Source organism: Chinchilla lanigera, unplaced genomic scaffold, assembly GCF_000276665.1.
Source record: "Chinchilla lanigera isolate Chin_1 unplaced genomic scaffold, ChiLan1.0 scaffold00036, whole genome shotgun sequence".
NCBI classification, from domain to species: Eukaryota; Metazoa; Chordata; class Mammalia; order Rodentia; family Chinchillidae; genus Chinchilla; species Chinchilla lanigera.
Window position 1 is genome coordinate 7,753,447 of NW_004955437.1, and position 25,677 is coordinate 7,779,123.

General features: G+C 47.4%; 2 protein-coding genes across 3 annotated transcripts in view; one reads left to right on the forward strand and one right to left on the reverse strand.

Moving 5' to 3' along the window:
- The window catches only part of Nfya (nuclear transcription factor Y, alpha), a gene marked incomplete at its 5' end in the record, with an annotated part of 25,167 nt that extends 8,265 nt beyond the window's left edge, over window positions 1-16,902 (forward strand). Inside the window, 8 exon segments of the mRNA XM_013516936.1 lie at window positions 1,020-1,106; window positions 4,053-4,199; window positions 7,970-8,101; window positions 8,297-8,402; window positions 9,557-9,723; window positions 10,834-11,007; window positions 11,789-11,890; window positions 14,489-16,902. Of these exon segments, the coding sequence (XP_013372390.1) occupies window positions 1,020-1,106; window positions 4,053-4,199; window positions 7,970-8,101; window positions 8,297-8,402; window positions 9,557-9,723; window positions 10,834-11,007; window positions 11,789-11,890; window positions 14,489-14,542 (969 nt within the window). The 3' untranslated portion in view covers window positions 14,543-16,902.
- A 2,930-nt stretch (window positions 16,903-19,832) lies between these two features.
- On the reverse strand, window positions 19,833-24,751 carry Treml1 (triggering receptor expressed on myeloid cells-like 1). 2 transcript variants are annotated; one of them, XM_005389678.2, is made up of 6 exons: window positions 24,081-24,751; window positions 23,702-23,956; window positions 21,617-21,743; window positions 21,309-21,394; window positions 20,793-20,845; window positions 19,833-20,465 (listed from the first exon to the last, which is right to left on the reverse strand). In XM_005389678.2, exons 1-6 carry the CDS (start codon window positions 24,127-24,129, stop codon window positions 20,160-20,162), a joined length of 876 nt encoding a protein of 291 aa, XP_005389735.1. In that variant the 5' UTR covers window positions 24,130-24,751; the 3' UTR covers window positions 19,833-20,159. The 2 variants fall into 2 exon arrangements, with proteins under 2 accessions (XP_005389735.1, XP_005389734.1); XM_005389677.2 differs by having other exon boundaries at window positions 23,624-23,956.
- Window positions 24,752-25,677: the final 926 nt, after the last annotated feature.

Below are 25,677 nucleotides of genomic sequence, written 5' to 3' on the forward strand. Positions count from 1 at the left end.
ATATATATATATATATATATATATATAAAGAGAGAGTGTGTGTGTCCTTGTATTTATAAAGTTTTTCTTATGCTTTTTACCTGGTTTATTTTAGTAAAGTCTCACTTTTTCCCCCACCCCTTAAAGAAAAAAAGAAATGTATTATTACACTTGCATTTTGCTTTAGGCCCAGATTGGTATCTTGGGAATGTTTTTGTCTTCAAAATGGAACTTAGCTAATGTAGAAAAGTAGTTAGGGAAGGCAAAGGAACTGTTGATGGTGTACTGTTTTGATCCAGTGATCAAAGGAAGGAGAGACTCTTGATTAAAGGAGATGAATTATTTACATTCCCTTGCCTGCCTTCCCTTCAGCTGCTGAGATGGGGTGGCTCCACACAGGGTCCTCTGTTCAGGACAGTGTCCTGGTGCGTGGGGCCTCCTCTGTCCAGACTTACCTTAAGGATACGCAGGTGAGGTTGAGTCACCCCAGACTTTGCTTCTAAGGCAGCCCAGTGGGTAAAAGTGAAGCTCAGTTTGGGAACGTAAAAGCAGTAGTCCCATGAAGATGATTTTGGTTCACAATGATTCATTCACTCTTCGTTTCTTGGAGGTTACATTTGTACCCCTGAAATTCTTCATTATAGTGTCAGCGCTGTTGGAACCTGGTAAATTTTTGTTCTTATGAACTTATTTGAGAAAATAAAAAGAGCATTAAACTAATTGTATAAGCAGAGGAGTAAAAAGCCCTATTTCTGGCAGGAAGAACTGCATAATAAATTTTTTTGTTGATGATGTTATTTTGAGCTTTGGGGTTGTGGAAGTGGGTTTCGAGGTCAACTGTGGGGGCAGAGGGCTAATGTCTTCGGTCTGCTACACAGGGAGTGTAGGGAGTCTGTACATTTTGGAAGTCCGGGGCAGGGGGAGGCTTATGAGTTCAGGAAGACGTCCTGCCCCTCCCCCAAGAGGTAAGGCGCTCTCATGTCTCAAACTATACATTTTCTTCCTGACACATTTCAAGCTCTTCCTGTTCCTGTTCTCAGCAGCAGGGTGGTGTCACTGCTGTCCAGTTGCAGACTGAGGCCCAGGTGGCATCTGCCTCAGGCCAGCAAGTCCAGACCCTCCAGGTAGTGGTGCCCTCTCTGATTCTCCGCGAGCACTGCATGGGCCTGTCCTCCTCGTGTCTGGTGCTGTCTGTGTTAGGGGCTCAAGTAGGAGTGCCGGAGTCAGTCGCATGTCTTGGATGCTGCTAACTTGTCCTTGAGGCTGTCATTACAAGGTGCCAGTTTCCTGATGTTCACCGCCAGGTCACAGAGTTTTCTGAGAACTGCTGGCTAGTGTGTTTTGGGGGGTGCCTGGAAAAAATACAGAAGTGACAGAAGAAATCCTCACAAGTGGCACTGGAACTTATTCCCGTGCTCAAACTCTGTAATCTGATTGCATAGTAAAATTTCATGAATTTGTATGTATTCTAGTGGAAGAGAAAAGCTAGGCTGGCCTGCCCTTTATTGAAAGGGCAGCTTGAATGCAGAATAGTTATTCCATTCGGCAAGGTTTATCTAAGCACCAAATCTTGTTAGTCTCTTGTTAACCCCACTTGTTTTTACTACTTTTTCTGGGGGACTGGTGACCTGTCTTATTACTAGCTGTTCAAAGACTGGCCTGTATCCCCCTTGGCTGGGCAGACGTGGGATATTCTTTCACCACTTTGATGCTGCAGCCACTATCAGAATTCTTACTGGTTGCTTAGATGTGTTACAAAAAGAAAACAGAAAAAATACTTTAAAGCATTCTTACCCAGTGCAGCCAGGGTAACATTATATACGGCCAAGTCAAATATCGTATACTGGAGCTATGATTTAGCTAGTTCCTATATAAAAATAGGAGTAGGAGCACAAGTCTGCGTGTCTAGATTATTCTTCCTAAAATGACCATATGTTTGAGAAGTTGACAAGATACAGATGCCCTACCTTTTTCCTCCATCAAATTGGAAGTGATTTTAGAGTGTGGCTGAGAACGTAAAACTGGCATCTCACTTTATTATTAGCACTGCCCAGCGTCCCGCAGTTAACTACCCCTTACTCCAGTCGTTTCACCTCCCCCTTTGAGCCCCACCGCCAGCAGCGTCTGCTGATGATAGACGGCCAGCTCCTGGCATACATCAGGCTGAAAGAAGCTGAGCTTACGGGTGCTCCCTATCTGTATAGGAATCTTAAGAGTTCAACAGCTTGTCTGTGTTCATGCTTGCTTCATCTTATTAATATATAAAACAGTATTTTGGGTTGTTATTAACCACTTGCAGAATGGGAATGTAATGTGCTTTTAACTGTATGGCTTCTGTCTGGTGCATGTGTTCTGTGAACATTCGTATGTTGTAAACACTGGGCTGTTCAAATCATTTACCACATGCATGTGTAGCATGTTTATGGGGGAGGAAATTAAGGTGGATAGCTCGAAAACTGAGAGTGTCTCAGAATTTCTGTTAACTACTTAAGTTCTATTTAAAAGAAATGGAAGTAATGGAAATCTTTCTTTGGTGGAGGGGGTCTCAGTGTTTTTGGAGAATTTTAAATATTCGTCTGATAAGCTTGCTGATAATTCTGCTCTGAAACAGCGTATGTAAGCATCAGTGTAGCAAAGGGAATTTGAGTGTAAGGGAAGGAGAAAGCATGACAGAATCAGATGTAAAGTCCTTAAAAGCAAAGTGGAGTTTCACAAGGGACCATTTAACAAAACCTGTGATTTCAGTCTTACAATTCTGATGGAGTGGTGGTAGGTGGCCCTTGCAGTGTAACCTCTTCGTTTGCTACAGGTGGATCTTTAAATCCATTAACTGTTGTCGAAGCATGCTGTTACAGGAATTAAGAATGAATGTTTTAGTGATGAATATTTTTGTTCTGTATCAATAATTCCTCAAAGGTAGAATATGAAAATGAAAGCTTGGAACTTGTAGAGCTCTTCTGTTGATCATTCTTATTCACATCTAAAGTGGTTTGGTCGCCAGGCGTGGTGGCGCACACCTATAATCCCAGCACCTGGGAGGCTGAGGCAGGAGAATTGCTGTGAGTTCGAGGCCAGCTGGAACTGTGTAGTGAGACCCTGTCTCAGAAAGACAAAAAATAAATAAAGTGGCTTGGTTTAAGCCTCCAGAAAGCATTCTGGTGGGGTTTTTTTGTTTCTTTTTGTATGAGGAATTGAACTCGGGACCTTGCACTTGCCAGGCAGGCACTTGTACTACTGAGCTATATCCCTGGCCCACAGTGTTTATTTTTACTTTGAGACTCAAGATGTGACAGAGTAGATTCAGTGACATGGTTTCTGGAGTAGTCAGTGTACCCACAGGAGCTTGAAAGTTGGGAATTCTGTTGGTGTGCCTGACTGCTCTGTGTGATTTCACTATTTGTCATTTCTTCTGATTAAGCTAAAATAACTGCAGATACTGCAAGCTCCAGTGTGAACTATGCAGCAAAGATTGCAAACTGACCAGTGGGTCCTTAAGCAACAGACATAACCTAGATCCTCAGAGTGAGGTGATAGGGTCACAGGTGTGCATTCCACCTGCCTGGCCGTGGGAGAAAGGTCTCCATAAACCAGCAGAGGTCGTGCTACCCCAGCTTCCTGGTGTTGTGGTAGATGCTCTGATTTACTTCCGTCAGGTTACCTGTAACTTGCTTTAACCACCACCTCCTTTTTCATTGCCTACTCCAGCTCTCTTAGAGACCTTCTTGGGTCTCGAAAAGGCCAGTATCTTTGATGTATTGATTAAGTAAATGTTTGTCCTGATATAGCCTTTGGTGGTAAATGCCTTACATCTGACTAGATGTTCCACTTGTGGACTAGATGTGCTCCACTCTATCTCACCTTAAAATACTCAATTCCATGTCTAGTCAGAGGTGTCAGAGCTACTTGAAGGAGATAACTTGAGGACCAACGCCTCACTTTCATAGTGTTCCTCCTGCCCGCCCACTACCCCCCATTACCCCAGCAAGGCAGCAGAATAGTTCCAGTACTTGTCTTTTGGTAAAAACCATTTTGTGTCTTTGTTATTTCATTGTTTTTATTTTCCTTCATTGTAGGTCCAAGGGCAACCATTAATGGTACAAGTCAGTGGAGGCCAGTTAATCACATCAACTGGCCAGCCCATCATGGTCCAGGCTGTCCCCGGAGGACAAGGTCAAACCATCATGCAAGTACCTGTGTCTGGGACACAAAGCTTGCAGCAGGTGAGGGGCATTTTGTAAGTATGTAGGCAGTGTGTCAGCATAGATGTCTTGCGGAGTGGGTTGTGAACAGCGACAGTTGTTGCCTTGCTTGCTTCCCACCCTCTGTGGCAGTGGTGGCTCGCCTATGGCGTGTGTGCCACAGCGCTGTCTGTTACCACTGAAAGCTCTAAAAGGTTCACCTGACTGCTCTATAGTGTTACGTAGTCGATTTTCTGCCTTTGTGTAGTACACTTTAGTAAGTGCTGGAATATTAGGCATGGTGTTAATTGCTAGAAAGAATATAAAAAAGACAAGAATCTAGTTTATCAAGTAACTTTTTGGAATGCCTAAGGGCTAGAGTAGAGGGACTTTACAGTCTGCTTTAGATGGTGTGTAGTCAGAAATGTCATCCTTTTTTTTTTGGTACCAAGAATTGAACTGAGGACCTTGTGCTTGCCAGGCAGGTGCTATGCTGCTGAACTAAATAAATCCCCAGCCCTGTCATCGTTTTTGTGTATCTCCATATAAATTATTTATATGAGTTACCTCACTGATTGAGAAATGAGAAAAGATAAACAGGATGAAAGTGCAGGAGAGATTAAAAGAAATATATAGGGCTATTACATGCAACTCTGTCATCAAATTGTAACATTTGATAGCTGTCATCAAAATTTATTATCAAATTAGCACAAGTTTTTAAAAGTGATTATATCTGCTGCTAGAGAGCATATGGAAGAAATAAAAATAACCTTTTTTGGGAATTTCAAACTGGAAGACATCTAACTGTCTCTTAGATAAACCTTTGTATCTACCAGTCCTACTTCTAAGAATCTGACCTGCAGACAACATTACTGTGTACACAGAAATGTTCAGAGACATGTCATACTGCCTTGGACTAACAAAACAAATTTTTGTAATCTGAATGCCTATTAATGAAGCTAGGGCAGTAATTTCAAATATTATGTCACCATTAAAAAAGATGAACTGTTAAGCCAGGCGTGATGGTGCACGCCTGTAATCCCAGCACTCGGGAGGCTGAGGCAGGAGAATCGTTACAAGTTCAAGGCCAGCCTGAACTATATACAGCAAGACCCTGTCTCAAAAAGACAAAAAAAAAAAAAAAAAAAAAAAAAAGATGAACTGTTGGCTTAGATTGATCGTTAAGTATTTTTAGTGAAAGATAATTTGCAGGTATAGACTCTGATCTCATCTTTATAATCAATAACTAGTTCCCCATGGTTGTGTAAGTTTATGAGCCTAGAGAAAAGGGTGCAAGAAAGCTATTCACTTTTTATTGCGTCTTTCTATTGTGGTCGTTACAGCAGTTATGTTCATACGAAGTCTTAGTTCTTATGAAGAAATATAAGTTGAAAATAAATCAACCATGATGATGCTGCTGATAAAATAAACTTGTAATTTTTCCCTTATAATTTTACACATAGTTTTTGTTCATAATTACACAGTACATGTAGAGTTTCTGCTTTTTTTAAATGTAATTTATTTCCACAGTTTTCTTAGTTGCCATTTTTATTTTCTTCATAATATTCAACCAGGTCAATTAATCAATTTCTAATTTACAAAACGTATTTAAGGGTTTATTCAGTTTTGCTTTTGTGAGTGAAGCTACTACAAACATATTTGGGCACAGTAGTTTTATTTTTCACTGGGACTCTTAGGGCAGTTTTTTTGGAGTGAGGGTTGCTCAGGGAAACAGAGCGTTTCTAATGCTATTGTCCTGTTCTTGCCAGGATAGAATTGTAGTTGAGATTAAAAATAGTTTGCATATTTCTTCATGCATAAACGTATGAGGCTTTAAATATATTTTCAGCGTGCTTTTCTCCATCTCACGCTGCCGTTTCACTGCTGCCTTCCTCTGCCTCCAGCCTCTCTGCCAACTTCCCCGCTGTTGACCAGTGACAGTGCGGCGCTGCACCTGGGTTTTGATTCCCAGTCTGCGGTCACACCAGCTTTCCTGTCTTAGCCTCCTCGTGCGTCTGTTCCATCCACAAATGCAGTTTATATCGGGTGATACCCAGAGTTCATTCTAGCTCTAACATCCTTGATTTAATGGCCTTATTTTTTCTCCAGTGAGAAACCTTGTTATTTCCCTGCCTCTAAGTATGACCATAACGAATCGACTGGGAAAAATTATTGGTACACAAAGCTGTAAGGTCCCACTCTCCCTTAGAATGCTTGAGACTGTAATACTTTCTGTGATTGCTTCTTGTTATTGTGCTTTGAGTAACCTTCCTCCCCACCCACCCAGTCCTGGGGATTGAACCCAAGGACTCTACCACTGAGATACATTTTATTTTTTAATTTGAGACAGGTTCTCACTAAGTTATCTAGGCTGGCCTCAAACTTGGGAGGCTTCCTGCCTCAGCCTCCCTCAGTGCTGAGATTACAGCTGTGTACCTAGGCACCCAGCTTGAACAGCTATTTTTAAGAAAGAAGCATGCTTCTCAACCTTTTTTTGGATTGTATTCTCCATTTTAGAATTCCAGTGAAGCCTATCCCCTCTAAAAAAAGGGCAGATGTCTAGTATGTGCAAAATCTTGCATATGATTTTAGATTTGAAATCCCTAGGCTGATATAGACAATAAAACCAGAATAGAACACCACAAAAATAGATACAAGGATAAAGACTGTAGACATCTATCTTTCTAAAAGTGCCCTCCTTCTAAACTACAAGTTGTGTTGGAGCAAGGGATTTGGCTACTGAAAAATTAAAAAAAAAAAAACAAAAAACCTATCAATCCAATGAATGAATGGTCAAAGAAGTAGAGAGAAGGGAGGGGAGGTACTGTGGGGTACAGGTACTGAGCAGTGTACTCTTGACCCTTGGATTGGGAGTATTCCTGAAAATAAAATAGGAGAAATTTCCAGTTGTGGGGACTTCCTAAATGCTTTCTCTTTTGATCTTTAAAAAAAAAACCTGCGTCCAGTAGTCCGCTGAAAACATGACCCTATACAGCCAAGTGCTAGTATTTTGTAAACAGTTCTTCAAGTTACAAAATTTCAAAGAAATATTTCTCAAATTTTTCATGTTTCCAGTGATACCCCTAATAAAGTGGCCATAGCCATTAAAATAAGAAAGAAAATAGGTTTGGATACCGCGGAATCCCTCCCTTTGCTTTGTGCTTTCTGAGGCTTCGCTTAGGAACCATGGAGCAAGTGCAGGCCGCAGGCCGGCAGACAGTAACAACAGTGCTGAGCGCTGGTGAGGGTGTCGGAGGCCAGAGTAGGAGAAACGTGATCTGACCATTGCATAGTTACCTGTTGTTGCGTATCAAGTGATCCTAGAAGTTAATGGCTTAAAATAAAAAATCTTACGGGTCAGGAATCCTGGCACAACTTAGCTGAGTTCTGTCACTTGGTGTCTCTCTCAAGGCCCTCCTCAAAGTCTTGAGACCCCAATTAAACATTTGATTTGTGAAGAATGTATTTTGAATATATACCTACATATATGTATGTGTAATGTATACACATATATCTAATATCTCACCCGTTAAAGCCCTTCAGAGTGTATTTTTAAGTGAATCTACTTTTTAAAATAGCCGTACCACCACTGTCAATGAAACATTGATTCCCAGACTGTGTCCAGAATTCCCTGATCATCTTGGAAGTGGAAAACAGGTTATCACCAGTTTATAACAATGAGCAGAATGGGACTCTCATGTTGTTGCCTCTTGAGAGCATTTCCTGCTTTCTAAAGGAGTTGATTTGACTAACATCCGGGGAGTAGAAGCAGCTGGTATCAGTAGGGTGCTATCCTGTGTTCTCTCCTGCAGATCCAGTTAGTCCCGCCTGGGCAGATCCAGATCCAGGGTGGGCAGGCTGTGCAGGTGCAGGGCCAGCAGGGCCAGACCCAGCAGATCATCATCCAGCAGCCTCAGACGGCGGTCACAGCTGGCCAGACACAGGTAATCCCACCTCTCTGTCAACCCCAGGGCACAGGTGATTGGGGAGGGTCGGGCGACAGAGGCTGGCGCTCATATAGTAGAAAGGGGAAAAAGGAAAGAAGCGTCCCCCATAGTTCTGTAGAGGACCGCGGTCACTTTCTGTGCGGCTGTCTCTGGGGTAAACAGATTGTGTCACTGCTCATTCATTTCCCGCAGACACAGCAGCAGATCGCCGTCCAGGGGCAGCAGGTGGCACAGACCGCAGAAGGGCAGACCATTGTCTATCAGCCAGTCAACGCAGACGGCACCATTCTGCAGCAAGGTAAGGGGGCCCTGAGTTTCCCAGGGACTTGTTGGCTATCTTTTTATCCCAAGCAACTGTGTGAGTGCTTCAGAATTTTAGTTGTAAACTCCACATAATTTTTTGAAACTGCCCCTCTAAAAAAAAAGATTTTCTCTTGGTCTGCATTGATTGTTGGTTCTTTGTCACTGTTCCATGACCAGCACAGTCTCCATTTGTAACGTGAAGTTCTTATAATGGTAGCTAAAAGACTGGCCCAAGAGATTATGATGTTTTAGGGTCTAAATCATTCTAAATAAAAGATTGAAAAAAGGGAATTTCTTCATTGGTAAATAAAGAAATACGTTGGTAATCAAGTTGGCATTTTGGAGTGCTGTAGCTACCCATGTTTTACTTTCTGGGTCAAGAACATCCTTGTTAGGTTCCATGACTAAATGTTCAACTTAGGATGAATATTTTGCAGTGTGTAAGATGCAGAGAACTCAGGCAGGATGGTGAACAAGTCCTCAAGCATTGCTGTTCATGAGCAGGGACTGGACATGCTGGTTTCATTTTAAGTTTCAGGGCCAGGGAAATAGCTCAGCAGCACAGTGCCTGCCTGGCAAGTGCAAGGTCCTGAGTTCCGTTTGTGGTACCGCTCCCAAATCATTTTAAGTTTCTTTTTTTTTTGTTTGGTACTGGGAATTGAACTCAGGACCTTGTGCTTGCTAGGTACGCGCTTGTGCCACTGAGCTATGTCCCCGGCCCAATCATTTTAAGTTTCATTCCTGTCTTCAACTCACTGTCAATTTTGGATAAACATTATACGTTTAGAAAAACTCTTTCCTGGAGCAGAATGTTTTTACATATGTGAGTAGTGGGTACAGCCGTCATCAGACACGTAGAAACTTTCTCTGCCTCTTTAGAAAAGTGTAATTGGAATGCCCAGGGGAGCAGTTCATTCCAAGGGTGGATTTACTCCAAACTGGGTCCTAGACAGTTAATAAAAATTTCAAAGATTGTGATTCCTGCAGTTGCATATAGCAAGCCAGAGTGAGGAAGTTGGGGAGTGGGAGAGGGCTTTTTCTCCGCTCTGTTTTTCTGGGATTGATGAGGGTGTGCCAGATAGAAGAGGGACTAACTGTGTTCCCTTCTTCCCATTCTGTGTGCCTGTTTTATGTTTTATTTTCTTAAAGTCACAGTCCCTGTTTCAGGCATGATCACCATCCCAGCAGCCAGTCTGGCAGGAGCACAGATTGTACAGACAGGAGCCAACACCAACACGACCAGCAGTGGCCAAGGCACCGTCACCGTGACACTGCCGGTGGCAGGCAACGTGGTCAACTCGGGAGGAATGGTCATGGTGAGGAATCGGACTGCTCATCTTGCTGTTCATGCACTAGCGTTTTCGTGCATCTCTTTGTCTTTGCAAATGTCTTGGAACTTCCCTTCTTACATATCCTGTAAAACCTGGCTATAATGTTTGACTTCTTGGAATTGAAATCAGTCTTTAAGGCACTCAGAAAGATTCACTTGTATGGTAGGATTGCAGTGAACTATAATTGTTAGGAGCACCTGTGCTGGGGACAGCAGTGGAGAGACAGGTGTGACTAATTGTATGTTACCAGAGTTCAGGTAATAAGGAGAAAATGAGCTACTGGTGTTTGGGAAATGGAAAATGTGTTGCCCCCATTGGATGAAAGAGAGATAATCTAATAGATTGTAATCAAAAGAGAAAGCAAGAAATGTGTGAAGAAGTTAAGGCGAGTTGGGTGCTATGAGTAAAAGCTGAATCCCTTCAAAATAGGATGTTCACACCCACAGGCTAAGGCGGATAGCTTAAGCATGAGAGGTAGAGCTCGCAGAACTGGAGAGGGCCAGAAGAATCAGCGTCATCATTCAGAGTGGCTGCATTTGGAAAGGGGCCGGGTTGCGGGGATGTAGCTTAGCGGCACAGCACCTGCCTAGCAAGCACAAGGTCCTGAGTCCTATTCCCAGTACCAAAAAAAAAAAACAACAGCCTGTTACTTATGTCCTCATGCATATAGTATGGTGGGGGTTTGTGTGCTTAGAAAAGTTAGGGTTGTATTACATAGAAAGTTAACTAACTTGTTTCTGTGACAGCAGGTGTTAGTAACTTGATCTTGTGTCTGCCTTTGTGCTGTGCCATTGTCTGCTGACTGCTCTATTTCTGGTCATTGTGTGACAGCAGACATACCTAGGAAATGGAGCCATAGATGGATGGGAAGTAAGGTGTGGTCACTTCATTCTCAGTGGCTCCCAAGCCCCAGTGACAAACTTTTCTGGGGTGTTTGTTTAAACTTCAGACTCAAATGTAAATGTTTTCCAGGAATCTGCATGAAACCAAGTATCCTATGAGGCCATCAGAAGAAAGTAGATGAACGGGCACCAAGAAACTTGGCCGTGTCCATACTGTGTGCCAGTAATAAGCTCTGCTTCCCTCCTCCCACAGATGGTGCCTGGAGCAGGCTCTGTGCCTGCTATCCAAAGGATCCCGCTGCCTGGGGCAGAGATGCTCGAAGAAGAGCCCCTCTATGTGAATGCCAAACAGTACCACCGTATTCTTAAGAGGAGGCAAGCGCGGGCCAAGCTCGAGGCAGAAGGGAAGATTCCAAAGGAAAGAAGGGTAGGTGTAATATTGAGGCCCGAGGAAGAGAATGGCAGGGTTCTACTTCTGAGGCGTCCTTTCACATGGTTTGTTAACTTGAGTACCTTCCGAACAGCTGAAGTTTGGGACACACTTCACAAGAGTTAGCATTTGTGATTGCGGCATGTAGCTTCAGCTACAGCATCAACAAAAACCAGTGGTTTAAATGAGGATTATTTTATTTTCTTTCTTTCTCTTTTTTTTGATACCAGGAATCAAACTCAGGACCTTGCGCTTACCAGGCAGGTGCTGTGCCACTGAGCTATATCCCTGGCAGGACTTTTTTTTTCTTACATAAACGAAGTCTACAGATAAATTGTCCCAGGCTGCTAGCACATTTCTGCAATTCTGAAGACCCATCCTCCTCCTGCCTTACAGCTTTGATGTTCTTAGTGTGCTGTTCGCAATCCATGCTGCTTGGGCTCTGCCTGGGAGCAAAGGGAACGAGAACGGTGCTCCCCTGAGCAGTGTGGCGTGTGTCTCATCGGCCAGAATTTAGTTACCTGCTCACAATCCACCGTAAGATAAGCATAGGAGATGCAGACTTACTGCAGAACAGCCATTAGTTAGCATTCCCATTCTTACAGCAGTTATGTGTGATTAGCTGCTCTCTTACTCACTGCTTTCTCAGCAATTCAGAGTCTTCGTTATCCCTGCAGCTTGGCTCACAGCCGTCTTACACATCTACAAGTGAAACTCGTACACTGGCTGACTCTTGGTTGTGGCTGGTTCCTAAGTGGCTGTATTTCTCTATTTTTAGAAATACCTGCACGAGTCCCGGCACCGTCACGCCATGGCCCGGAAGCGCGGTGAAGGTGGACGATTCTTCTCTCCCAAGGAAAAGGACAGTCCCCACATGCAGGTAAGGGGACTCAGCCCTTCTCCCCCTGGTCATTGTCGTTACTGTGTCTGGCCAAGGGAAAGCCTCAGCAATGTCCTTGTGTTGTCACGTTCAGAGCTCAGCCACGTTCTTTAAACTAAGCGCAGGGTTGTGTCTCTGAGTTTTTCTTTGGTCTTGAAAGCACTAAAAGTGCTCACTTTGGCAGCACATGTACTAAAATTGGAACGATGCAGAGAGGATTAGCATGGCCCCTGCACAAGGGTGATGTGCAACTTTGTGAAGTGTTCCATATTTAAAAAAAAAAACACTAAAGGACTGATTTAGCGTCCTCTCTTGTCTTCCTATTTTCCCGTTATTACTGTTGATTCCTTCTTGAAATTCTCTGGTTAATTTTTTAATTATTTATTATCTTCGTGTAATAGTGGCGGTGGCAATCAACACTGTTATGCACCTGGATGAGCCTTTTTGCTTTCTCTTGAATGTCTTAAGAACGTCCTCAAGCTCCATGAGATAGGAATTATCTATCATGGCAGTTCTAGAATTGAGTCTGAGGCTTTGAGAACTAATTTGGAAAAAAAAAAAGAAGAGAGAGAACTAATTTGCCTAAGACAAAAAAAACCTAATAAAATGCTCAGTTGAAATTCAAACCTCGGCAATGCCATTCAGTACCATTCCAGAGTTTGTTCTGTTAACTATATAATATATTGGTTCATACACATAAATTCCACTAGTCGTAGGCATTTTCATCCAAAACAGAATTCTTGGTTTATTTACCACACATAAGCCAGTCACTCATCCCAACAGGTGATGTGTCCGTCCAGCCAGTTATCAAAGCTCAAATGGTCCAGTTGTTGAAGACGTCCTCTTCTATCTCTAAAATACAATTTGATTTGGTTTTCTTGCCTCCAAACTGATGGCAGCCTGGTCTAGTCCTCTTTTCTTTGGCTTAGGTTAATCAAATAGCTGCCTCCTGGTCTTCCTCCTGCTGCCTTTGTGCCCTGGTCGTAGTCCCAATGTCTGTCGTCCTTTAAGTATACATCACAGCACATCCCTGTCTTGCTTGAGCCCCTTTACTACCCCGCCCTCTCCTGTGAGCACGTCCTGAGACCCCGAGTCCGGCCTGGCCACGAGTCCCTGTGCTCCGGCTCCTACTGATGTCTGGTTTCATTTTCTCTTGCTTCTTGGTCTCGGTCTCTGCTCTGCTTGTCTTCTAGTCCAGTATTTTCACAGTGTCTTCTCTGGTGTGTAATAACCAAGGTTGTCTCATTTGTGTTTCCTTCAGTTGAATATATAGAGAGAGTAGAGGATTTTGTCCTCTGTTGTATTTGTCAGACTGAGCATTAAGTAGCGTCCAGTTCTGAACACACAGTAGTTTGTTGAATTAATGAATTCCTCCCACTTACTGACTCGTTACGTGTGACTGTTACATGTGTCACCACACTGTCACAGTGTCCCTGAATTGGTCTACATTCTCCTTGTTGACCTTATGCAGTACTTTCTGCCAGGTCCGTCTTTCTAAGTGGTGTGGTTTTTATCATATTAGTCCCCTTCCCAAGGATGCATAATTTCTGTGGAGTTTCTAAGCAGCTGTATCTTACTCCCCCATCAGCTGTCGGAACTAGGTTTCCTCAGTGCCCCCACACATGGGCACTAAGGACTCCGCCAGCGCTGTCAGCCCTCAGCTGTGCTATTCAGTCCCGCATCTTGTGAGTGTGGGCTGCCAACCGTAGGAGCCCTGTGCAAGAACTTCAATTGCAGGTGCTAACAGTGTGACCTTGGTTGTGTTGCTTTGCCTGCGCGAGCCGGTTTCATCGGTGAAGCAGAAAGCTTTTGGGTTCTTCAGGGATGTTACGGGTCGTCATACAAGGGTACACACAAGACACCCGGTAGTGCCGTTCATGTGCGTGATGGTGCACGGCCAAGACCTGGCACCTCAGATACCACAGCTCTTCCCTCGATCTTGCCTCCCGAAGCTGCAGTCCAAGAGTGCTTCATGTGGAGCACTGCAAAAGCCGCCCAGTGATCCTAATGCCGTAGCTCTTAAGTGAGAAGCAAATACCCAGAGGTTAAAGCAAAAAATTAAATGGGAGCCAAAAGATTTAGGAGTGAACTTTTGCTGGGTTCCTAACTTTCTGGCTGTAATCCAAGCAAATCACTGCCTAGTCAAGCTTCTGGGTTAGCAGCAAGAGGACTGCATTAATTACATAGATTCTGGTGCTCTTGCCAACCCTGCTAAAACACCCGAGATTTAAATGTGATGAGGAAAATGAAGACACACAAGTACAGCCTGTTGTCATGATTTCTCTGGGTCTTTTTCTTAGCCATCTGAGTACTCTTAAGGGTAGAGCACAATTCATTGTGTTTAGGGAAAAGGTGACACTGTTCCTTCTGGAGCGCCTCATGATGGAGGGCCAGGCTTTAAATGCTTTTAAGAAATAAGGTTTATCGTCTTTCCTAATGGAACTCCATTTTCAACTGCATACTCGAACTTGAATACATTACAGGGCTTGGGTTTACTGCACGGTTACTTGTTTTCCCTTGAGGACCCAGTGTGAGAGCCGGCCGCTCCCTGATGCTTTTGCAGAGGGCTCTAATCATCATTATGCTGTCTGTCTCTAGGATCCAAACCAAGCTGACGAAGAAGCAATGACACAGATCATCCGAGTGTCCTAACCCCACTCAGGCGACGCAGTGGAGCTGATCAAGGTCGTGTTCCTTGCCTTTCCCACCGTTCCAGGAAATGGATCAACTCTTCCGACGGGACACTAATGATCACACTCTGCCCTTTCCTACAGGACAGAAACCACTTAATTTTTAATAAGTGGCTCAGTATTATAATTGCAGCAGTGTCTGGGAAATTGAAGTTGCCAGCCTTCGTCTCACCCTTTCAGTCAGGACCTGTTCCCAGCTGTTGAAGTCATTGACATTTCATGAATTAGGCTGATACAAGGAGACAGTTGCCTGCCCAGCAGTACACAAGCACTTACGTGGGCTGGTGAAGCCAGCCAGCCATCTCTGCAGAGAGAAGTGCCCTTCTCTGCCGAACTGTGATGGGGGAGCCATAGCCTGCTCCTTCCCTGGAATCTAGATGCATCCCCTCTTGGGGGATCTCAGGCTGATTGAATGAATAGACACTTCGTAGTCAGAGGTGACTTCCCATGAGGAAGTTTCAGATTGTGACAGAAACAATAAATTCTTGGAGTTATATTCATCTGCTCTGTGGTAGTAAGAATCTCTATCTGCCCAGATGTTGGGTAGATGTTTAAGACACAGCACCTGAATCTTTTTTTTCCTGTGATTTTCTTTTCCCTCTGTTGAAACAATTTCAACTATAGTTCTGGCTGTAGCTATTTTTAAGACAACTTGGGGGGTATTGGACCTTGAAACTGCATTTCCTAAGTAGAGAACAAACTCTCCAGCAGCCCCTGTGCAAAAGTACCAAGGACAACATGTATAGTGAAGTACCAAAAACGGAGAGACAGACAAGAAATTTTCTATCAGGTTTTCTGACAGTGCTGGGGGACCAGGTGGTTCGTGTATCTTACTAGGAGGAGAAACAGTGCCCCGTGTGTGGACAGAAAGCAAACTTCTCCATAGGATGGATGCCAGGGTGGATCACTAAGATGAAAAGATTAATACAGATTTACATTTAAACCTTTTAAGGCACACTGACAGGAGAAGTCAAATTTGGTCCTTGGCAGTTTCAGGAAAACACTTCACTCACGCTGTCCTGGGCAGAGGCTAGGTGCCCTGCAGAAACTTGAGGTGTGAGCGCTGGCTCAAAGCCTGCCCCAGAGAGCGTCCCTGCTGTGCAGCCGATTCTCGGGTGCTGTTGGCTTCCATTTCCCCCTCTCTCCATAGGCCTTGTGCAAGAAGGTTCTTCCTGGGCACCCACACTGCAGAAGTAAACTGCAGACTGGAAATAGAGGTGCCTGTGGGGCCAGAAAAGAGGCCAGTATTCCCAGGATGGGTCGGGCCTCCGAAATCGTACCTTCTAAATGTCGAATCCTGGAGAGAGAACCAAAGTGATTTCAGAAGAGTTGGCTGCTTTCTCTGGAAACAAGGAACACATCAATTATGAAGACCTTTAGGAATTCAAACACCAAAAGCAAAGACAGGTCATCCTTGACGTTACTCTAACTGTATTAATTCAGAACAGACATCGGGAACTACCATTGTAATGGCAGAAATAGAGATGCAGAACTATGCAAAACTGCAAGTGAAATAGCTTCCTCCTCCTCCTGGGAGTCTCATCCCTGTGGCTTACAGATGTGCAGGGGGTTGAGCCCTGGGTAAGCTCACTAGAAACTTAAGCTCTGGACATGAGTTTCAGGTACTGACAGCCCCAAGTGTTTCAGGTATTACTCAAAGCAGAGCTTGTATCTCTCGGTTTAGGAATCTAAGCTGAAAAGTTCAGAAAGAGATACCAGAGACCCAGCTTCTAGTGCTTACGAGGATGGTTCAGAAATTCTGTTTACTTGCATATGTAAGTGTGTACATAGTAAATCTCAGATTGTTGCTGGAGTTTTTCTTTCTGAGGGACGAGTTTGAATCTTGTTTTGAAATGAAATGTTTCAACTGTCAGTCGGTCCCTGCATTTCAGTTAACTCATGACCCTTGTTATTGTGGTCGTTTTAGCCACCACAGTAGCCCACAAGGTGGGGAAGGAGGGCTGGCTGATTTTTTCTTTACCGCTAGTTCTTTTACTCATTTGCCCTTGTGACGGCAGTGGTGACCTCACAGATGCAGAGTGAGTGGACAGATGAATTGGTCTCCGGCATAGTTACGTCACTGTTTTGCAGGGTGACTGTAAACGTGTGTATTTTAATTGCAGTGGCACACAGAGTGTGTCCGTGTCTGTACCAGCAGACCAACAGCGTTTGCTGGCTACAGGGTGCCCCGTCACAATGCCTTGATTCTCCTTTGGGACTCAGCTTTGTGCCCCCGGCAGAAGGGGGACTCCAGGTCATCCATCATTGATGTCATTGCAATTGCTATTTTTTAAAATAAATTTATAAAAATACTAAAAATAACTTGACTGTGGAGGACTGTGTGTCTCCGGGCTGCTGGGTTATGTTTGTAATGTCCACACTGGCCTCTGTGGGCAGACGTGTGATCTCTGGTCACAGTCTCATCCACGGTGGTTGGGCCTTCTGACTTCACCTCAGAGAATCTCTTCTCCCTCCCTCTCAGCCTTGCCGCTCTGCTGAGGGTTCTGTCGCCTGTGGGCTGATGGTGCATTTAGTCTTAACTGCTGGAATGGTTTGTCAGCAGTGACAAGGTAATCCCTTGAGCACTTTCCTTGTCACCAAAACAGCCTTTACCAGGTGCCATAAACCTAGAAAGAGTGAAGGTAACGCTTTAGGGTTTACTTTCATTTCCACAGCCAACTCAAAGCACTTTTCCAATTGTCATAACCCACAGCACGCTCATCCTGTCGCTGCATTACAGCCCCCAGGAATCTGAGCTGCAAAGGCACATTACCCAAAGAGCCATCGTGAGGTGAGACTGCATGGGTCTTTGCTCTTGGATGACAGGAGAAACCTCCTAAGGAGGAGGAGGGACTGACTTAATCCTGAGGTTGATTTCTTTGGTGAGATTTATGCCAGTAGAACATGCCCATGTGGAATCCAGAGATGGACCTCGTTTCTACTCTGTTGACCTTTATCCCAGGTGATCTGCTTTATCCTAGAAGCATGTAGGCCTCCACTTGCAAGCAGAGTCTCCAAGTTGGACAGCTCTTGTCCTTAGAGCCATCCCTCTAGGGCTTAGGAAGTGGGGTGGAGGCCAAGAGGGCCTGCGAGGATTGGTTGGTGGGCGGGCCCCACTAGAGCAGCAGATGTGGATTGGCTACCATTTGGGCAAATCCACTGCTGCTATGGCAACCTCCAGACTACTGCAGAGCTACTTCCGGATCTGCTGGCATTCAGGAGCGGTGGGACCGGAACCACGTTGGCTGCTGGGTTATGTGGGCCCAGGTGAGGTCCTGGAAATTCCAGGGCAAGAGAAGGCGGGTGGGTACTAAGATGGGTATTGTGAGGTGCCTCTTTACCATATGAGTTTTCTGTTAAGCTTTACTCCATTGCACTTGCCTGTCTTTTACTGTTTTGAGTCAGGATCTTGCTTATGTAGTCCAGGCTGGCCTTGAACTCTTGATGATCCTCCTGCCTCAGCCTTCCATATGCTGGCACTACACCACCATGCCCAGCCTTCTCGCTTCGTTACAAGGAAAGCATAAAGTGCTTTGGCCGGACAGCAGGAGGGTGGGGAACTTCTCCACAGATGAGAAGGGTGCTGCTCAGTGACCAGCCTGGCCCTGAGCGCTTTCCAGGCAGCCCCTCTTTCATGGATCATGCACATACTCTGCTCAGGGGGATCTCATTTCTTTAGATTCGCCCCTTGTGTGGAGGGAGGAGGGTCAGAAAGCAAGCCTTGCAGTTAACACAGTAACTTCTGCTCTGTTGGTCAGTGTTTGGGACAAGTTCAACCTGAGTTGTGGGCCAGAACGTGACAAGGACATACCAGCCCAGATATTGAGTTAGCGCATTAGTGACATGGGGAGGCGGTGATCGTTCGCGGGGAGTGATGCCAGCTTTGTACAAAGGAAGCCTGGGGTCCATTTAAAGGGGCACTTAGAGGTCAGTCCTTCCCCTCAATTTTGATTCCATCAAGTTGCTCCTGACAGCCTGGTCCTTTATTTGTACTGCATTTGCCATTCTACCAATCCTCATGTCCCGTGGACTCATTCAGAAAGGGGGAAAAAAGCTTTCAGTTTTTACTTTGCATGGTTTATATTCCTTTCAAAATAAAGTGTTCCTCGGCTTGTGCCTTCTCACAATGTGCCCATTTTATAGAACATCTTTCCATTCTATTATTGCACATGAGCCTACGAGGAAAGGTATCACCTCTTTTCTTACGTGTGTCAAGCTTTAGGATATTTGCCTAATCTAGAAAAAAAAACCCTTATTGGTGCAGTAAACATTGTACCTGCTCGGTGACGTGCACCGTAATGGGCTCACAGAAGACAAACACCCAGCCAGGCCTTTGAGTTAGGCCAACCCAGCGGAAATGAGCCTGAACCTGGGCCTTTTACCACTGGGGGGATATTCTTAGCCCATTACTGACGGCACCCCTTACAGTTATGTCCATACCCTGAGATTCACCAAAATAATTACTTTGTGGCGCCTCCTCTAGGAACTTGATTGTTCAACTCCCTGCTCACCCTTGAATAAATCTCAGAGGTCTTCCACTTTCAGAAGGAGGAGGAAATAAAGTTATGTATCATGTATGCATTACAATAAACTACTGGGTAGTATATAGGGGCTCAGAAGTCAAAGACCTGCCGTCATGAGGTTTCCATTTTAGTAAGGGAGACAGCTAATAGGTAAATAAAATGATCATAGATTATATCTTCTATTAAGATATAAACAGTGCAGTAAAAATATAATTGTAGGATGGGGAGTTTTTCTAAGTTAAGCTGGTCGTAGGAGGCTCAGAGGAGGAGCAGTTCTTGAAGCTGGGAGTGAATGGTGAGGTGAAGACCCTGACATGCCATCTATTTTCATTCCTGTCCTTTCTGCTGTTTCTCTTTAGTACCACACTCCATCTGTCCAGGGTCTCCTTCAACTCGTCATTGACTGCCCCGGCCCAGGACACTGTCACGTAATAACGTGTCACGTGTTCCCAAGGTGCAGGGCAGAAAGCAGCAGAGCTTTCTGGACCTAAGCAAAAAGGATGTGTGCTTTGAGGCATCCTGAGAGAGGCCAGAACTGCTTTGGAAAAAGTCTTTCTGCTGCCCCCTGCTGCCTCGCAGCGTTCTGACTCGGAAGGAACCACCTCCTCACCGGCCGGACAGGTGGGTTGTGCAGCATGAACTCCAGAACGACTCTTCAGCTCCCGGGCCAGGCGATCAGTCAGACGTGGGTCTTTTCTTCCCCACCCCGACCGATTCAGGACTCGCATATCATCATTTAGGATTTATTTCGCCTAGTGTGTCATTGCAGAGGACCCCTCAGAGGAGGTTGGTGTCCCCAACACACCTCCGTCAGAGCTGAGTATCACCTTCCCTGTTGGTAATCAGGATATTGGATTACACCTCGAAGCCCTTGGCTGTTCCAGTATTCCAAGGATCTAGGGCAGTGGTGGTGAACCTTTGAGAGCTTTCGATAATACAAGCAACCGCTGTGGCACACGTGCCATGGGTTCGCCACCACTGATCTAACGCATTCGTGGGTTGGGTGGATGCCCATAGCCCCAAGGACGCCCCTGGATGTCCAGTGTGGTGAGCAGTTCAGCTAAGTGGGCTTGGACTGCTGGGCGGGTCCCGGGGTAGCTCACTGGAGGCCCCTCCGCCTTTGTCCCCTCCCAGGAAGACGACGGTGGCGTAAGTGACAGGCTTGGGGGACTGCACAACCTTGGGAGGCAGAGGGGGAGGTGGGGGTGGGGCTGGGGCTTTCCCTGACAGGGGCTCAAGCGCCAGGTTGGTGTAGGTGGTGTCGAAGGAGGGTGGCGAGTCAAGCCTCACATACGGCACGTCCCATGGCGATGCTGCCGCCAGCCCAGAGTCACCAGCGTGGTGGGCTGCTGAAGACGGGTCCTGCGTGGAAGAGCAGGCGGATCGGGTGACGGGAGGAGGCCTCCCGCTGCCCCAGCCTCCTCTGGCGGGAAGCAGCACCCACACCACGTCAGCCTGTCAAATCCTAAGTCCATCAGTGGCAAGTGGGCTTTGTTTTGAAGGTTTTCAAGCCCAAGCTACTCCCCAGCTCTGAGGAGGCTGAGCTACCTTGGGAAACCATCAGCACCGAGTTTATGGTGGTAGGACGGGGTTTGGACCTTGCCTGGGTCCCCATCCCTCGCCACCCATCACCCTGGGCTCTCAGCGAGTGTGTGCGTGGAGAGGCCAAGGTCTGCAGAGGCCTCTTACCAGGTCCGAGACTCTGCTGCTCTGGAACTGGCCACGAGCTCCAAGTCTGTTCCCTGCAGGACCAGCAACAGCATTGCCGCTTAGTCTACTTGCAGGGCACTCCAGTCCTGCCTGCTCTCTCCCTCCTGCAGCCTCTGGAACCTCCTTCCAGTTTAGACTCACCCTCTCCCTCCCGCCTAAACCCCGCCCTCCATCTCCCACCCGCCCTCCTCCCCTCTGCCTGCCCCCATGCTGCCCAGCCCTCCCCGGGGACCCTCTCCCCATTCTCCCTCCTCCGATCCCATACCCAGTCCTTTCTAATTCCTGTCTGCCCCACTGAATCTCCCCCTCCCCTCCACCCCTCAGCCAGGGGAATTCCAGGGTGACAGAGCTTGACTAGATCTGCCCAAAACTCCCTTTTAGGGCGGTGCAGACCCAGAGACCTGGCCTCAGACCCAGAGACTTGGCCTCATCTGCAGAACTGGCTGACGCTGGACAGTAGAGCGGGGCTGGGACAGGCAGTACACAGCTACCTACCTTTCCTTTTGGCCACCACAACCAACAGCGCCACAGCCACCGCCAGCAGGCCCAGCAGGAGCACTGCACCCCAGACCAAGGGGACACTGAGGGCAGAAGGGATGGGCAGGATGAGCTCTGAGGCAGAGGGGAAGCCATGCAGAAGAATGGCACAGGGCGTCCCGGCTGAAGCACCACGGATGAAGGGCCTCTTGCCGAGCGGGGATGCCTGCCTGCCTGCCTGCCTGCGATCAGAAGTTCCCCAGGGGTGGAAGGAGCCATAAGTTCACCACTCTTCTCCCAGCCACCAAATCCAGCCTTTTCCTCACCTGTTCTCATGCTGGCTGAGCTCCCAAGGGCTGGCGCTGCCTTTGGGGTCCGAGAAGTGGTCCTCAGCCAGGGTGCCAATCCCAAAGGTCTCTTCCTCCTCCTCCTCACCCTCCGTCAGGCCAGGAACTGGGTCAGAAGGACACAGTGAGTGGAGCATGCGCATTGTGGGCCTCCGTGGCTGGTGGAGGTTGAGGGGCGGGGGAGATGGAGCCAGGAAGCAGAGCCCCTGAGGAGGAAGCACGAAGGCGAGAGGCTGGGTCAGGCTGTAGGGGCCCCAGCTGTGGGTCCCGGCCTGGCGCCAACCCCTTGTCCTTCAGCGGAGCTCGCGGGTCCGGAGACTCAGCCCTGGACAAGGCTCCTGTTGCCCTACCGTGTGCTTCCGGTGGCAGAACCCAGGGCTGGCTCCCTCGGGCCAGCCCGTCCTTCCAGGTGCCCCAGGATGGGGGCCTTGCCTCGTTCCTGAGAGATCCACCATTCCTGTTCCCTGCCTGCACCAAAGCCGGCGCTGGAACGCGGTGAGAGTGTCCCTGATATGTAAGCTGACGCTCAACCCGAATTGCGGTGTAGAAACCACATTGCTTTTGTAGCTTTCATTTCTCATGGCCCACATCTTTCCAGTATCTGTCTATTAAAATTTTTAAATGTAGGGGCTGGGGATTTAGCTCAGCGGCACAGCGCCTGCCTGGCAAGCGCAAGGTCATAAGTTCAATTTCCAGTACGGGGAAAAAATAAAAAAAATAAAAAAATAAAATTTTTAAATGTAAATATTATTATTAGAAAACTACCCATCACACTGCACATGCCCTGCCCTCCTGGTGCCAAGGAGACGCCTCAGTGCACACGCGCGGATGCACGCACGCCCTGTCCTGGGGGCGCCTTCCATCCCATCCTCCCACTGCAGGGGGTGCCCAGGTCCCTGCTCCCTGCCCCGCACCCCTGTGGGTTCTGTCCTCTCCCAGTCTATCGGGGTGAGGGGGGCAGAGCTTCACAAGGGCTAACGAGAGCCTGTTTATAAAATAGTGACCACCGACCAGAGTGGACAGGGACTCCAAGGACAACTTAGCCCCCCTCTTATTTAGGGGAAAGCCAGAGCAGGAAAATGCCTTTCTTAGTTTTATTATTTAGAGACACAAATTACTTGAGAATAAAAAGACTGACAAATGGGGGGAGTCTGTTCATAAAAGCAGCAGCAGTCTCCTCTTCAGGCGTCTGACATTTCCCTCCTAGAAGGGTTTTTCCAAATAACACTGTACAGTAGTTTTCTAATAATAATATTTACATTTCTAAATTTTAATGGCTACTTAGATGCTGGAAAGATGTAGTCTGCAAGAATGAAACCTATAACAGCAACATAGTTGCTCCACTGAAATTCGGACTGAGAGTGTCAGCTTACATATTGAGGACACTCTCCATCTTAAACTTGAGCAAGCTGAAGTAGATCAGATGTTGCCTGGATCAGGCACCCACCACCAGTGGTATGATCAATTAAGATATAAATTCGCAGTTTTAAGTCATCAAATGTTGTAGGAATAAAAAAAAAAAAACTGGAAGGTACAAAAATGAATATCAGATTATATGCTCCAATTCAGCTTTGTTTAAAACATTTCTACATTTAGCCAGATGTGGTGACCCGTGCCTAGAATTCCAGCACTCAGGAGGCTGAGGCAGGAAGACTGTTGTGAGTTGGAGATCAGCCTGGACTTCATAGTGAGTTCAAGGCCAGCATGAACTACATAGTGAATCCCTGTTTTAAAAAAAATTTTTTTTCTAAGTTAAAAAAATATATATAAAAAGGTAGCATCAAGTATGTGGGAAAAGCTGGAAGGAGAGGCTGGTGGGAAGGTAAGACCTTATCTCAGTCTTCCAGACCAGTGTGGTTTCCGCTGCCTGCACAGCTGTCAAAGGGAACAACCCCCCCACCCCACCCAACCCCACGCCAGCAGTCTGGCCCTCAAACCCAGGAGCCCCTGCTCTGTGTTGGGGCGGGGAGGGCTGTGCTAACTCACCCGTGGGCAGCACCTCCAGAGCGAAGGTGTGCACCAAGTGGGGCCCCAAGGCGCCCTCCACCAGACAGCCGTACTCGCCTGCGTCGGCCTCTTGCAGCGTGACCATCTCCACCTGCAGCAAGCCCCCGCCCATGTCGGTGAGGAACGTGCGCCTGTTCCCCGGGGCGCTGCGGTCCACTGCCGAGGTCACCAGGGGCTGGCATCCTTCCGGCGAGAAGCGACACCACACCTTCCGCGCCCGGATATCCTGCAGCCGATAGTGGCACTGCACCTGGATGGAGCCCCCCACGGGGACCTGCAGCACCTCGGGGCGGCTGCCAGCAGAGCCCCACCCTAGGGGAGGAAAACAGGTGCAAGGAATTGCCCATCAAAGAACTAGGGACCCGCCCTCTGGCTGGCTGGGGACTCTGGGGCCTCCGGATGGGCAGGGAAGGAGGTGTGGCCGCCTGCACCTTACCTTCTAGTCCCAGGAGCAGCAGCAGCAGCAGGAGCAGGCTGGGGCCCATGGCTGGTGGGGAGGCGACAGCCTGGGGCTCACCAGGGCACTGACACAGCCTTCGCCAAGGGCAGGAAACATCTGTCTCCGAGGGTCACGAGGGGCTCGCCGTGACCGCAGGGTGGGAGGCAGGGACTGGTGGGTACCTCCAGGGGTGGTGCCGGGAAGCTCTTCCCAACCCTGGCTGGCTGGATGCTTGGGGCCCGCCCTGAGGTAGGGTGGGCAAAGGGTGAGAAGGCCCAGGAGAGGGAGGAGGGCAGAGGAGGACAGGGAGGTGTTCGGGGCCTTCCAAACTCAGAAGCTGAGCTGCAGAGCTGGGGAGGAAAGCCAAGCGCTCTGCGCATGGCCCAGCACCTCCCGGAACCACCAGTGTGCCAGTGCAGGCCCAGTGCCCAAGCCCCACTTGGATGGAGCCCTCGCCTGGCCCTCCTTCATGTCCTGCCTGGACACTCACCCCTGCCGACCCTGTACATGGCTTCAGTCAGTCCTGGGGAGCTGGAGTCTCTCTTTGATAGCTGCTTTTCCATATTCCTCCCCTCTCCCTGTTTCCCCGCAAACATGTTAATGAGTTGGATGTTTTCGTGTTTTCTCTCATTTTCTGCCTTTTTTGTTCATTTTTTCTGCCTGATGATTTCTTCATGTTTTTCCTCCACCCTTTTATTATTATTGTCTTTAAATTTCTTAGTCTATGATTTTTTAATATATAAGATCTCTTGCTTATTCTCCAAGTGTTCTTTGTTTAGAGCACACTACTCTTGTTTCTTGAATGCTTTTTCTCTGATGAGGACAGTTCTCCTGAATTCCTACCCTCCACCTCTCCCCCTCCCCTCCCTCCACCTCTCCCCCTGCCTCTCCCCCTCTCTCCTGCAAGTCTCCTGATTTTGGCTTCTCTCCTGTGATGCAAACCCAGTGCCAACCTGGCAGGGCATGGTGGTGCACACCTGTAATCCCAGCACTCGGGAGGCTGAGGCGGGAGGATCAATGCAAGTGTGAGACCAGCCTGGGCTACAAAGTGAATTCAAGCCCAGCCTAAACTGCATATGGAAACCCTGTCTGAAAAATGACTAAATAAATAAATAAAACCACTTCCAGCACAGGAGACATTGGGGCTTCACTCACGTCCCCCTGGGGAATTCCATCTGACCGTGGGTACCAGGGTGGTGGCAGCCATCAGAGTGAGCACAGAGGCCTGCGTGGCTGGGAATCCCCCCTCATCACTCTCCTCTCCTCCTTCCCTCTCTCCTCCTTCCTCAAGCCACAAAGCGTGGACAAGGGAAACCGGAGCAGGGGATGAGACAGCTGCCTGGTGTGTCAGGCTGAACATCCGGGACGCGCCCAGCGGGGTGACCAACTGTCCCTGCTTGCCTGGGAATGAGGGGTTTCCTGGGACAAGGGGCTTTCATGCTAAAACTGAAAAGGTCCTCAGCAAACCAGTCCTTTTATCTGCCCTGCAAATCCTTGCAATGAAGTTATTTTCCCATGAAGAAGCCCCCAAGGGCGTTGTGTGGCATGCGGGGGCTGTACCCAACCTTTAGCTGGGCCCCTCAGAGGACCATGG

What these genes read in the sequence shown, in the direction of transcription:
- Treml1 (XM_005389677.2), bottom strand. Translation starts at nt 24,129, where the DNA reads ATGGGCCCCAGCCTGCTCCTGCTGCTGCTGCTGCTCCTGGGACTAGAA. An exon ending in GCTGCTCCTGGGACTAGAAG is followed by an intron (nt 23,957 to 24,080) that starts GTAAGGTGCAGG and finishes TTCCTCCCCTAG; the next exon opens with GGTGGGGCTCTGCTGGCAGC. An exon ending in TGTGGTGGCCAAAAGGAAAG is followed by an intron (nt 20,846 to 21,308) that starts GTAGGTAGCTGT and finishes CTGGTCCTGCAG; the next exon opens with GGAACAGACTTGGAGCTCGT.